Raw genomic sequence first — 15,724 nt, 5'->3', positions numbered from 1 at the left:
GCCTACTCAACACATTTATTCAAATAACCAATAGGTAAATCAAACTTAAAATTAATTCCTGCTATTTCTCCCTGTTCACCAAATCTGCTCTTCCCACAACCTCTCACATATCAGTTGATGGCAAATCCATTATTACAATAGCTCAGACCAAAAAATCTTGGAGTCATCCTTGATGCTACCCTTTTTGTCATACACCATTTCCAATCCTACTCACGTGTGTGTCAGTTTGTTGTTTGGTCAGCTTGCATGTTGCTGTGATGCTGGAAACTATGCCACCAGGATTCAAACACCAGGAGGGTCACCCAGAGCAGACACGTTTCAGCTGAGCTTCCAGACTAAGACAGACTAGGAAGAAGGACCTGGTAGTCTACTTCTGAAAAGAACTAGCCAGCGAAAACCTTATGAATAGCAGTGGAACACTGTCTGATATAGTGCTGGAAGATGAGCCCCTTAGGTTGGAAGGCACTCAAAAGACGACTGGGGAAAAGTTGCCTCCTTGAAGCAGAGTCAACCTTAATGATGTGGATGAAGTCAAGCTTTTGAGACCTTCATTTGCTGATGTGGCACGACTCAAATGAGAAGACACAGCTGCAAACATCCATTAATAATTAAAACGTGGGATGTATGTAGTATGAATGTAGGAAAATTAGAAATCATCAAAAATGAAATGGAACGTATAAACATCGATATCCTAGGCATTACTGACCTGAAATGGATTGGTATTGGCCATTTCAAATTGGACAATCATATGGTCTACTACGCCAAGAATGACATCTTGAAGAGGAATGGCATTGCACTCATCATCAAAAAAGAACATTTCAAGACCTATCCTGCAGCACAACACTGTCAGCGATACGATAATATCCATACCCCTACAAGGAAGAGCAGTTAATAAGGCTATTATTCAAATTTATGCACCAACCACTAAGGCCAAAGATGAAGAAATTGAAGATTATTACCAACTTCTGCAGTCTGAAATTGAACAAACGTGTAATCAGGATGCATTGATAATTACCGATGATTGGAATGTGAAAGTTGGAAACAAAGAAGAAGGATTAGTAGTTGAAAAATATGGCCTTGGTGATAGAAACTATGCCAGAGACTACATGATACAATTTCGTAAGATCAATTCTTCATCGCAAATACCTTTCTTCACCAATGTAAAAAGAGATTATACATGTGGACCTTGTCAGATGGAATACACAGGAATCAAATCAACTATATCTGTGGAAAGAGATGATGAAAAAGCTCAATATCATCAGTCAGAAAAAGGTCAGGGCCCAACTGTGGAACAATCAACTGCTCATATGCAAGTTCAAGTTGAAACTGAAGAAAATTAGAACAAGTCTATGAGAGCCAAAGTACAACCTTTAGTATATCTCACCTGAAAATGGAGAGCATCTTGAGAATAGATTTGACCCATTGAGCACTGACGATGGAAGACCAGAGAAGTCGTAAGATGACATCAAGGCCAAGGACATCATAATGAAGAAAAACAGGTCCACTATGCCACCAGGGTTTCCAATGAAGAAACAAAAGGTCTTTAAAAAGACAGGCAAGAAAGAAAAGACCAAAATGAATGTCAGAAGAGACTCTGAAACTTGCTCTTGAATGTCAAGTAGTTAAAGTGAAAGGGAGAAATGATGAAGTAAAAGAACTGAACATAAGATTTCAAAGGGCAGCTCGAGAAGATAAAGTACTATAATGACATGTACAAAGATCTGGAGATAGAAAACCAAAAGAGAAGAAGATTCTTGGTATTTCTCAAGCTGAAAAAACTGAAGGAAAAATTCAACCCTCGAGTTACAATATTGAAGGATTCCACTGGAAAAATATTAAATGATGCAGGAAGCATCAAAAGAAGGTGGAAAGAATACACAGAGTCACTGTACCAAAAAGAATTAGCCGATGTTCAACCATTTTAGGTGGTAGCATATGATCAGGAACCAATGGTACTGAAGAAAGGAGTCGAAGCTGCACTGAAGTCATTGGCGAAAAACAAGGCTCCAGGAATTGACGGAATACCAACCGAGTGGAATACCAACAAGTGGATGCAGTGCTGGAAGTACTAACTCGTCCGTGCCAAGAAATTTGGAAGACAGCTACCTGACCACCTGGAAGAGATCCATATTTGTGCCTATTCCCAAGAAAGGTGATCCAAACCAATGCGGAAATTATCAAACAATATCATTAATACCATATGTGAGTAAAATTTTGCTGAAGATAATTCAAAAGTAGCTACAGCAGTACATTGACAGGAAACCTTTGGAAATTCAAGCTGGATTCAAAAGAGGACATAGAACCAGGGATATCATTGCTAATATCAGATGGATCGTGACTGAAAGCTGAGAATACCAAAAGATGTTTACTTGTATTTTATTGACTATGCAGTCTTTTGATTGGGTGGATCATAATAAACTATGGATAATGTTTTGAAGAATAGGAATTCTAGAACACTTAATTGTGCTCAGGAGGAACCTGTACATAGATCAAGAGGTAGTCGTTAGAACAAAAGGGGATACTGAGTGGTTTAAAGTCAGAAACGGTGTGTATCAGGGTTGTATACTTTCACCAGCCTATTGATTCTGCATGCTGAGCAAGTAATCTGAGAAACTGGACTATATGAAAAACAGGGCATTGGGATTTGAGGAAGACTCTTTAACAACCTGCAATATGCAGATAACACAAATTTGCTTGATGAAAGTGAAGGATTTGAAGCACTTACTGATGAAGATCAAAGACCACAGCCTTCAGTATGCGTTACACCTCAACAAAAAGAAAACAAAAATCCTCACAACTGGACCAATAAGCAATATCATGACAAACAGAACAGATTGAAGTTGTCAAAGATTTCATTTTTCTTGGATCCAAAATCAACACCCATGGAAGCAGCAGTCAAGAAATGAAAAGATGAGAGGAGGCAAAGCCAAGCCCTCTCTACAAGAAAAACCCGAAAAAACAACTGAAACGAGTATATTTTTGACAAGTTAGGAGTCCTGAGCATCAAAGACAAACTTAGAAAATAACCAGAGGTGCAGGGGAAGGAAAAGACGGTTCAGAAGCAGAGAGAAGCTACCAGGCCTGAATTGCGGGGAGCCCTCAGGCACCATTCCCAGGAGCGGCGGTGGCGGGCTGGTACTAGCGTTCAGCCACAGTTTCCTCAGGGAGAAGCAGTCAGCCATACAGCCTACCCATACCTCCGGAACCAGAGCAGAGTGGCGTTCTTGGCAAAAAGCTAAGCACCTGAGTATATTTTACCATGCCCGCCCCACCCCCAAGCCGGCTTCAGGGGCTGAATTCCCTCGGCCTGAGGTAGGCACTGTTGAGAGCCTAGAGCCACCCTCCTGCCCTTGGGGAAGGAAAAAATTTGCAACTGGGGGAAAGATGATTTGCCAGCTCTACTAACCAGGGGAGCTCAGGACAGAAGCGGCTCCTGTACTGGCATAAATGGTCCGTGGACTTTGAGCACCTTTCCCTTCTACATGGACCTGTGTGACCCTATTTCAGGAGAATAAGCCCTTGTTAGCAGACTGCAACCGTTTCAGCTGTGTGGTAGAGAGGTTTGATGTTTGACATTGCTTTTTCTATTAAACAGGGTCCTCACCTACCCACATCAGGGGCCTAAGGATAGGGAGCTCCACTCAGGTCACCCAGCCACCCATGACAGAAGTCCAAGAATAAGTGGTACCTCCCAGTCCTTACAACCAAAAACACTGGGTGCCATGGCCCATCTGCAGAACCCACCCACCTGCACGCTCCAGGGAACAGGGACGCGCTTTCCTCAGAGACACCCAGGGGTTTGTTCTCAGCCCCCTGCCTTGTTCAGAGCGTGATGCCATCCTGCAATCAGATACCAATACATACACCAATCACCCCTGCCCCTCTAAGGCTGTAGGACAGAGCCTGTACCACACACTTGATATCAGCTACCTGGAAACCTGAGCTGAATTCATACAAGAAAACTGAATGGATTCCTAGACTGATATACCTAATAACAGCTCCAGCCATCTGGGGACAGGACATCAGAGCTCCAAAGGCAAAAATAATCAAGCTACCTCACTCAAGCAACCCATTTTGGCATATCAAAACAAAATAAAGCAAGGAGTTACGACACAGTAAGCTAGCATAAACTAATACAATAACTTATACATGGCTCGGAGACAACAGTCCATATCAAGTCACATAAAAAAACAGAACACGATCATCTCAACAACCTCTCAAAAAAAGAATGCAGGGATCTTCTAGATAAAAGTGCATTCCTGGAATTACCAGAGGCAGAATACAAAAGTTTAATATACAGAACCCTTCAAGACATCAGGAAGGAAATGAGGCAATACACAGAACAAGCCAAGGAACACACAGATAAAGCAATTGAAGAAATTAGAAAGATTACTCAGGAACAAACTGAAAAATTTAATAAGTTGGAAAAATCCATACACAGCAATCAGAAATTCAGAAGATTAACGATAAAATTACAGAATTAGATAACTCAATAGAAAATCAGAGGAGCAGAATTGAGCACATAGAAGCCAGAATTTCTAAACTTAAAATAAATCATTTGGCACTAATATATTTGAAGAAAAAATCAGATGAAAGAATTTGAAAAAATGAAGAAAGCTTAAGAATCATTGTGGGACTCTATCAAGAGAAATAACCTATGAGTGATTGGAGTACCAGAAAAGGGAGAGATAACAGAAAATGCAGAGAGAATTGTTGAAGATTTGTTCACGGAAAACTTCCCTGATACCGTGAAAGATGAGAAGATATCTACCCAGGATACTCATTGAACTCCACATAAGGTAGATGTTAAAAGAAAGTCACCAAGACATATTATAATCAAATTTGCCAAAAACCAAAGATAAAGAGAGAATTTCAAGAGCAGTGAAGGATAAGCGAAAAGTCACCTACAAAGAAGAGCCAATAAGAATAAGCTCAGACTACTTGATAGAAATCATGCAGGCAAGAAGTCAATGGGATAACTTATTTAAAAAATTGAAGGAAAAAAATTGCCAGCCAAGAATCATAACCAGCAAAACTGTCTCTTAAATATGAAGGTGAAATTAGGACATTTCCAGATAAACAAAAGTTTAGGGAATTTCTAAAAACCAAACCAAAACTACAAGAAATACTAAAGGGAGTTCTTTGGTTAGAAAATCCATAATATCAGGTATCGACCCAAGACTAGAACACAGGGCCAAGTAATAAGAAGTAAACTCAGACAGGGAAATAAAAAAAAAAAAAAAAAAACCAAGATTTAAAAAAAAAAAAAGCTCAAAAAAGGGTAACAACGATGTTGTTATGTAAAAGAAGACAACATTAAAACAATAAAGTGGGACTAAGAAATGTAATCATATATCTTCCATATGGACAGGAAGTTACGGCGATACAAAAAAATAAACGTTAGGTTTATATTTAGAAAAATACAGGTAAATAATAAGGTAACCACAAAGGAGACTAACTATCCTAGTGATCAAAATAAAATACAAGAAAAAATAGAGACTCAGCAGAAACAAAATCAACAGTGAATATGAGGAAAGGACAATATATAAAGATAATCTACTCAGCACATAAAATTAAGTGGAAAAAGGAAAGTGTCAACAACACACAAAAAAAGACGTCAAAATGATAGCACTAAATTCATACCTATCCATAATTATGCTGAATGTAAGTGGACTAAATTCACCAACAAAGAGACAGAGAGTGGCAGAATGGATTAAAAAACACAATCCGTCTATATGCCGCCTACAAGAGACACACCTTAAACTTACAGACAAAAACAAACTAAAACTGAAAGGATGGAAAAAAATATATCAATAAAGAACAATCAAAAGAGAGCAGGAGTGGCAATATTAATTTCTGACAAATTAGACTTTAAAGCTAAATCCATCAGAAAGGATAAGGAAGGACACCACGTAATGATTAAAGGGACCATACACCAAGAAGACATAACCATATTATATATTTATGCACCCAACAACAGGGCTGCAAGATACATAAAACAAACTGTCAGCATTGAAAAGTAAGATAGCTCCACAATAATAGTAGGAGACTTCAACACACCACTTTCGGTGAAGGACAGGACATCCAGAAAGAAGCTCAATAAGGACACGGAAGATTTAAATGCCACAATCAACCAACTTGATCAGTGCCTGATCTCTAAAATCTACATGATACTGCAAAAACTCAACTGCAAAAAGACAAATAACCCAATTAAAAAATGGGCAAAAGATATGAATAGACACTTCACTAAAGATGACACTCAGGTAGCTAACCGATACATGAGGAAATGCTCATGATCATTAGCCCTTAGAGAAATGCAAATCAAAACTACAGTGAGATTTCATCTCACTCCAACAAGGCTGGCATTAATCCAAAAAACACAAAACAATAGATGTTGGAGAGGCTGTGGAGGGACTGGAACACTTATACACTGCTGGTGGGAATGTAAAATGGTACAACCACTTTGGAAATCGATTTGGCGCTTCCTTAAAAAGCTAGAAATAGAACTACCATATAATCCAGCAATCCCACTCCTTGGAATATATCCTAGAGAAATAAGAGCCTTTACACGAACAGATATATGCACACCCATGTTTATTGCAGCACTGTTTACAATAGCAAAAAGATGGAAGCAACCAAGGTGCCCATCAACGGATGAATGGATAAATACATTACGGTATATTCACACAATGGAATACTACACATCGATAAAGAACAGTGAGGAATCTGTGAAACATTTCATAACATGGAGGAATCTGGAAGGCATTATGCTGAGTGAAATTAGTCAGTTGCAAAACGACAAATATTGTATAAGACCACTATTATAAGAACTTGAGAAATAGTTTAAACAGAGAAGAAATATTCTTTGATGGTTAAGAGAGCGGGGAGGGAGGGAGGGTGGGAAAAGGGTATATACTAACTAGATAGTAGATAAGAACTACTCTAGGTGACAGAGAAGACAACACACAATACAGGCGAGTTCAGCACAACTGGACTAAACCAAAAACAAAGAAGTTTCCAGAAAAAACTGAAAGCTTCGAAGGCCAGTGTAGCAGGGGCGGGGGTTTGGGAACCATGGTTTCAGGGGACATCTAAGTCAATTGGCATAATAAAGTCTATTAAGAAAACCTTCTGCATCCCACCTCAGAGAGAGGTGTCTGAGGTCTTAAACGCTAGCAAGTGGCCATCTAAGATGCATGAATTGGTCTCAATCCACCTGGATCAAAGGAGAATGAAGAACACCAAGGACGCAAGGTAATTACGAGCCCAAGAGACAGAAGGGGCCACATAAACCAGAGACTACATCAGCCTGAAACCAGAAGAGCTAGATGGTGCCCAGCTACAACCGACGACTTCCCTGACAGGGAACACGACAGAGAACCCCTGAGTGAGCAGGAAACCAGTGGAATGCAGACCCCAAATTCTCATAAAAAGGCCACACTTAATGGTCTGACTGAGACTAGAAGGACCCCAGTGGTCATGGCCCCCAGACCTTCTGTTGGCCCAGGACAGGAACCATTCCCAAAGCCAAATCTTCAGAAGCAAAAATCGATACAGCTGAAGGTGGAAATACACAGTTTTACAATAATAGTTGGAGACATCAATACCTCAATTTTAATAATGGATAGAACAACTAAACAGAAAATCGATTAGGAAAGAAGAAGACTTGAACAACAGTATAAACCAACTAGGTCTGCCAGACATATACAGAACACTCCACCAACAGCTGCAGGGTACATATTCTTTTCAAGTACACATGGAAAGTTTTACAAGATAGGCCACTCTTAGGCAACTAAACAAGTCTCAGGTTTAAAAAGATTGAAATCATACAAAGTATCATCTCTGACCACAGTGAAATGAAACTAAACATCAATAATAGAAGGAATACTGGAAAATTTACAAATATGCATAAATTTAACAACATACTCTTAAACAATAGGTCAATGAAGAAAACACAAGGGAAATTAGAAACTACTTTGAGTTGGATGAAAACAAAAACACAACATACCAATTACAGGATGAAATAAAAGCAGTGCTCATAGGTAAATTTATATTTGTAAACTAACTTCATATCTGACGGAACTAGGAAAAAAAGGAGCAAACTGGAACCAAAGCTACCAGAAGATAGGAAATAAAGATTAGAGTGTAGATAAATGATATAGAATATAGAAAAACAACAGAGAAATACCAAGGGAAAGAAAAGTAGGTTGTTTGAAAAGATCAAAACACAAATCTTTATCTACACTGACTAATAAAAAATAGAGAAGACTAAAATAACTAAAATAATAAATGAAAGTGGGGACATGATTATTGACCTTACAGAAATAAAAAGGATCTGAAGATAATACTATGAACAATTGTTTACAAACAAATTAGAGAAACCCACTGCCATTGAGTCGATTATGACTCATAGCAACCACGTAGGACAGGGAAGAACTGCCCCATAGGGTTTCCAAGGCTGTAATCTTTACAGAAGCAGATGGCCCCATCTTTCTTTCTCCCACTGAGCTGCTGGTGGGTTCAAATCATGTACCTTTCAGTTAGCAGCCGAGTGCTTACCCACTGTGCCACCAGGACTTCTTAGCAAATTAGATAACCTAGAAGAAATGGACAAATTCCTAGAAACACACAAAATACCAAAACTGACACAGGGGGAAATAAAAAATCCGAAGAGACCTATGGCCAGTAAAGCTATCAAATAAACAATCAAAAAAACTTCCAGATAAAGAAAAGCTCAAGACCAAATTGCTGACTGGTGAATTCTACCAAATGCTTACAGAAGAATTAACACCAATTAATTGTTCTCAAACTCTACTTCCCTGCAAAAAAAAAAAAAAAAAAAAAGAGGCAGGAACTCTTCCTAACTCATTCTATAAGGCCAACTTTACCTTATTACCAAGGTCATACAGAGACTTAACAAGAAAATGAAACTACAGACGAATATCTATTATGAATACAGATGCGAAAACTCTCACACACAACATGAAAAAATGGGATTTATTTTAGGAATGCAAAGGTAGTTCAAAACACGAAAATGAATCAATATAGTATATTAATAAACCCAGTGCCATCGAGTCGATTCCGAGAATGAAGGAAAAACTATGTGATCATCTTAATTGATAAATAAAAAGCATTTGACAAAATCTGAATACCATTGCTTGACAAAAGCACACGACAAATAGGAGAAAATTCACTCAAATTATGAAGGGCATTTATGTAAACCACAGTAAAACATCATACTCAATGGTGAAAGACTGAAAGTTTTTCCTCTAAGATCAGGAATAGACTAAAAATACCAGCTTTCACCACTTCTAGAGAGCTAGATTGGCTATGCTAATATCAGACAAAATGGACTTTAACACAAAAATTCTTACTAGAGGCAAAGAAGAATATTAGATATTGGTAAAAGGGTAATCCATCAAGAAGATACAATGATTAGAAACGTATACACACCTAATGCTATTCTCTATTTCAAGGAATAGCAGTCAGATTTGACTCATTTGCCTAAGCCAGAAAGTTTCGAACCTTCACTGACCTTTCATCCCTCACTTTCCCACAACCAGTTGCCAAAACCTGTTGATTATTTTTTTCCTTGTATCTCTCAAATCCACTTACATTTTCCATTGCTGATGACACATTTCTCCCCACCTCTAATCAATCTCACCTCATCTCAGATCTAAATTTCAGCTCAAGTGCTAGAGTTATATTTCTAGTTAAATGCCAACCTGTTCCTGTCATTCCTTCTGTCTATCTCCAAAGATACTCTGCTTTAACCATGTGTTTTGATAATTGTTAAGTTTATATTTGCATTATACAATATAGTGCCTTATAGGTAGAAAGCTTTAATCACAGCTCAGGCTACTTTACAATTGTCTCCCGTGTTATAATAAATTCACTGGGTCAAAAAATCAAAGTGTTTTGCAGCATACAGTATATTTTTAGGGGATACATGTAATCACTGATCAAAAAACTAATTTATCAATTAATTTAGATCATAATTTGCTACCTTGGCAAAGTACGGGACTACAGAAAGCTCTTTCTATCTTAAAATAATCATAAATTTCAAATAAAAATATTAAATAAGAAAAATAACAATATTAAACAATAATGATGATAGTCTTAAATAAGAATATTATTTTTCAATATTATTCACATATATGAACTCATTTATTACTACAACCACTCAAACAGCAGAGCAGTAAATTGGAGAACAGAGAAGTTAAATGACTTGGTCAAAAATAGTTAGCTCTTGAACTCATTTTCTTTCCATATACCATGTGGCAGCAACTTTATACACAGGTTTTTAAACACAAAGTATAGGAAACTATGGGTAAGATAATGGCACTTTTTCTGAGAGATAAATGCCTTACCTTGAAAGTCTTGCATTTTAATTCAAAGCAAATGTACCTTGTCCATTCACATTATTACTAAGTAACAACCTAGTCTAGAATTTTTGATGTAATATGGAGGTGACATTTTATATTAGGAAACCATAGTAACATAGTATTCAAAACCATTTTAACTATTAAAAGGTCAGGAGTATTTGTGTTTGAAGGTCACACCTGAAAATTTCCTGACGGTAACAATTTCAGCACACGTTTTGGATGTTGTCACTGAAGTCTTGGCAGCAGTGCAATGTGTGTGGTCTTAGCCTCTTCCTCTGGTGGTTGGTGTTAGAGTGGGGAGAGGGCACCAGAAGTTTGGACCACTTCTCTTACTCTTAATTTAAACAAAAGAAGTAATATTTCTATCTACCTCAAAGGATTTTTGAAAAAAATACAAAAACTTAATAATCTAAAAAAACACCTAGAAATAAGGCACTAACTAAAATAAAGCTGAGAGTAATTTTCCTAAAGTCAAGTATCAGAGTACTTGTCATTCCTCTCATTTTAGGATTTTATATCCGGAACCAGTCACTGAAATAACTATCGATTGACTACCAACAACATGCCAGCACCTTTTCTGGGGCCAACATACCACTTGTCTTTACAACTCACATTCCATCTCTCCTCTCCTATAAAATTGTATCCGGTCCATGGCAGATGCACAGTCAATGCACGTGTTCACTGAATGAATGCTAGGCTTGATATAGACTACAAAGAATTATGTTAATACCATAATGGTTGCTTCTACTATTACTAGTTACTAACATTTATTGAACTATGTGCATTAGAATAGTATAGACGCTGTACTAATCACTTGAGTATTACCACAGTATAAGGTAAGCGATGTTAAGCTAATTCTACAGATAATAAAAATGTAGCATAAAGAGTGAAGTATCATAGCTAGTAATCAAAGTTAGGAAGCCTGGCTTCAGTGCCTACAATGTGCCAGGGGATCATGGCACTAGCTTATATTCTAGAAGCAGGGGATAGGACAATAAATAAGTAAATGTGTGAATAATATAATTTTATATAGTAAGTAAGGCTTTAAGAAAAAAAGAAAACAGGATGATTTGATAGAAATTACTAGAGCAATGTAGAAAAATAGTTAAGAACATAGGTTCTGCACCAGGTGCTTGGCTTTGAATCTTAGCTCTGTCTTTCTGAGCGATTGTTTAGTTATTGATCCTATCTGTGCCTGTGTTTCCGTATCTGCAACATGGGGCCAATAGTAATACCTAGCTCATATGAGAGTTAGGAAGTTTAAGTGAGTTAATACATGTAAAATGCTAAGTGCTATTTAAGCATTTGCGTATTAATATCATTACTGTTCTTTTTGCATCATCATCATCATCATCATCATCCTATCAAGACTTGTACTGGAGACAGGGTGATCTGGGAAGGCCTCTCTGAGGAAATAAATTTGAGCCAAAAGCAAAATGACACTCAGCCATGTGAAAACATGGAGATAGAGGGAGGAAAGTTTATTAGTGGTGGCCAGGGGCAGGCAGGAGGGAGGGGGAGGACTCGATGCGCAGGGGACATGAGCTTCTGCTAATGGCGATGGTATAGTTGATGAGGCGATGAGGGCGACGGTTATACAACATGATGAACATAAGCAATGACACTGACTGTACATGTGGAGTGCTAAAATGTCAAATGTTTTGCTACGGTTATATTTACCACAATAAAAAAAAATGCAAAACCAAAAATTAAAAACAAAAAAAGTAAAATGTGGAGACAGATTCTAAGCAGAAAGAATGAAGGTACAAAAGCCCCAGGGCCAGGGTGCTTAGCAACGAAAGACCAGTGTGGACTGGGATGAGTTAGGTAAAGGTAAGATTAAAGAACTAGTCAGGAGCCAGGTCATGCTGAGCTTCACTGGCCACGTAAGGAGTTAGATTTTATTCTAACTGTGATGAGAAGCCACTGGAGCATTTTAAGCAGGGTAATGACAAGCTTTGATTCATATTTTGTATTACCCTGACTACCATGAAAAGATTGGATTATGGCTTCTATAGAATATTAATCTTACCACTCCCATTAATCACTATTTATAAAATCTTCGCTTTTTTCACATAATTCCCTGGTTATATTTTGGAATGTTTGTATTAGTGCTTTTAAATGTAAAGTCATATTGCAGGACTTAAATGAGTGTATGAGTATACATATAAATACACACACTTATTTTAAGCAAAGATTACATGTACCACCTGGACAGACTATAATTGATGACTCTAAACATTTATATTATCATATCTACTGGGTTTAAAAATCATCTCTCTCTGAAGGAAAGTAGTTCACTTACTGTAAATTAGATATAAGGGGGAGAGATTCTTTAGGGCCCACTCCCCACGTTTCTGTCCCTTCGCCTTCCCAATTTTTAGCTCCTTTGCCCCTCAACGAAAGGAAGCATCGCAAATCTGATTGGGTGGAACCAGATATGTTTTACTAGGAGGTATGGTTACTTTCCTTAATCTTCCTTTTACCCTCAGCCTCATTCCCCTAGACCTCTCTTTTCCAAGTTCACCTTGGTAGGAAGTACACTTAGGCCACATTGTCTAACTCAGTCTTACCACATAGCCTTGATAATGGGTTCTCCAGCCTCAAAGCAGCTATTAACAAAGTTATATATTGGTTAGTGGATAACACAGTGTGGAGAGGAGTAAATAGCAGTGCCACAATAGCATGTCTAGGTCTCTGGCTATTTTATCACCGTAAAAGCATTAAATCATGACTTTAATATCTAACACTTGAAAGACCATTAACATATCCAAAAATATTATACCCACACTCTGACAAAAATCTTCAAGCCCTACGGTGCCACATATGTAAGTGAACCAAAAACATGGTGAAATCTATATGAAGACTCCTCTTAATTCCTCTGACTCCTAAAGGCTTTAGTTTTAAAAATTCAAAAATACAGCTGTGTAAGTAAGCCGTGTTACCCGTATGGTCAGTTCCCTCGTTCTTGACTTCTGTGGCTCCCGCAGATGAGGTGGGCGGACTAACTGGAGGGCTGGAAGTTAAGCTTGTGCACCCTGCGGATGTGTTGATTTCGAAATATTCTTGGTTGTGATTCATTCGATGAGAATCCAGAGAAGATACAATAGATGTTCGTTGTTTAGGCTAAAAGAAATGAGCACGAGGAGAGTATTAATATTACTATGTTCATCTTCAGCCCAATCTCCCCATCGATTTAATCTAAGTAGTGACTTTTTTTCCATTAAAGTATCTGGTTTTTATACCAAAAATGTCATTGTGCTTTATATAGAGACACTATCATCACTTGATGAATTAAATAATGAAAAAATTATTCGTGAAAAAATATTATGGCATAGTTGATATGAAAATTTAGAGTCTTAGTTTCCCCAGAAGACTACAGAATACAGTGCACAGACGGTCTCTTAATGATCAGTTCTGAAAGCTGCAGTTTTAAGTCACTTTTCATTCAACTAACATTTAAGAAGCATTTGGCATTTGCCAGACCCTGAGGATAGAACCTAATAATAAAAGGGCCCTCAGACCACTAAAATATCATCAACGCAGTTCCATTTTTTGATTCTTTGTATAGTCCTAGGAATTGGTGGCATTAGATATTGTCCCCTAAGTACCATGTGCTGCAATTTCATCATCAGAATTAAGTAAAGTTGTATAGGACATTTTCCCGAATCTAGTTGGTATTTGTAGTGAACTTCGATTTTTCTCTTTCAAAGATTTTAATTAATCCCCACATAGCAAGAAAAGTCAATTTATACATAAAAGGTAAAGTCATGAAGTAATAGCAGATATAATCTATACCCTCTGTCGGTAATGACTTGTTCCCTATAGCAGTTTTCTGGTGTTTTCCATATTTTTAATTATATTCACTTTTTTTCTGCCTAGCAGAGTTTATAACATTGTCCTTCAGAAAAATTGCAGTCTTTCTAACTCTCAGATTTTTGCACATTTCAAAAAAAATCAATCCAAAGTTTCTTCCCTTTTATTCTTCATATGTATACTATAGGAATATTAATAATCTCTCTAATATTAAGGTCATTGAACCATAATATCTCAATATACCATAGCTCTCGCCCTTTTTCTCTCATCTCATAAATCTGCTTAATGATTTTGTCCAAGAATACATTCTTTGGATTTGAAGCAGGTCACAAGAAGGTAAAGTATATATTCTTTCAACCACAAAAGGGAAATTAAACATATTTAAGTTGATAAATTTCTCTAAAGTACATTAAACTTTTGATTTACGAATGATATCAATGTCCTCAAATATTTGTTAATTTAATCACTATATTTCATAGTTTCCTTTCCTGAAAAATATTCAAATTACCCTGTTTCTTCCAGCTCATCACATTTTTTTATTCATGTGTATACAATTTAGTCTATAACCTAAAATAAACAATAATATTGAAAATGTGTATATTTTACAGAGTATGTTTGATTTTGCATCATTGAAATATTTTTATGAGTGAGGCTGGGGGCTGTTATGGATTGAACTGTGCCCCTTAAAAGATACATTGAAGTCCTAATCCCCAGTGCCTGTGAATGTGATCTTGTTTCGAAACAGGATTTTTGAAGATGTTATCAGTTAACATGAGGTCATGCTGAAGTAGGGTGAACCTTAATCCACTAGGAGTGCTGTCCTTATAAAAAAGAGAAGAGACAAAGAGACAGAGATACATGGAGGGAAGACAGCCATGTGGCAATGGAGGCAAAGATCCAGACTGCAAGGAATACCAAGGATCACTGCCAATCACCAGAAACTACCACAAGGCATTAAATCCCAATGTTCCCTCAAAGCTTTAAAAGAAATCAGCATGGCCAACACCCTGATTTTGGACTCCTAGCCTGCAGAATTGTGGGAGAATAAAATTTCTGTTTTTATAAACTACCCAATTTGTGGTACTTTGTTATGGCAGCCCTAGAAAACTAATACAGGGGCATAAATATTCTTATGAAAGAAACTGAAAGGCATTTATTATCATTCATCAACTTAGTAATAGAAGTCAAATTTGTATCCATACAGAGCTTACTTGCTTTTGAAGTAAAAAAGATCCGGGTTCAATGTCAGTCTTGATTATTCATGAACTGTCCTTGGAGCAACCGAATTTCAATTTCACATTCAATATTCTTTCCACTGAAGTATATAACAATAATTAAAACTTATGAGATATGACACCAGCTCCAGTGGAAACACAGGTGTGTCCATCATTCTTGATTTTGCTTTGTTGTGTTTCTGTTTCACTTTGTGTATGGGAAATGGACCAAATTTTACATAATGTTCCCCCTCATAAATTTTATATAGGTCAAACCAACTAATCTAAATGACCCTGTTATGGATTGAA

General features: G+C 37.3%; 1 protein-coding gene across 5 annotated transcripts in view; it reads right to left on the bottom strand.

Moving 5' to 3' along the window:
* Window positions 1-15,724, bottom strand: part of ANKS1B (ankyrin repeat and sterile alpha motif domain containing 1B) — a 1,402,370-nt gene that overhangs the window by 740,752 nt on the left and 645,894 nt on the right. For all 5 annotated transcript variants that reach the window (XM_023559966.2, XM_023559973.2, XM_003405282.4 and 2 more), the window contains exon 12: window positions 13,331-13,511. In XM_023559966.2, coding sequence (XP_023415734.2) covers window positions 13,331-13,511 — 181 coding nt within the window. The remainder of the gene's footprint in view (window positions 1-13,330; window positions 13,512-15,724) is intronic.

Source organism: Loxodonta africana, chromosome 4, assembly GCF_030014295.1.
Source record: "Loxodonta africana isolate mLoxAfr1 chromosome 4, mLoxAfr1.hap2, whole genome shotgun sequence".
In the NCBI taxonomy this organism is placed as follows: domain Eukaryota; kingdom Metazoa; phylum Chordata; class Mammalia; order Proboscidea; family Elephantidae; genus Loxodonta; species Loxodonta africana.
The sequence above is the reverse complement of the archived record's forward strand: the minus strand, read 5'-3'. Positions and strand labels throughout refer to the sequence as shown.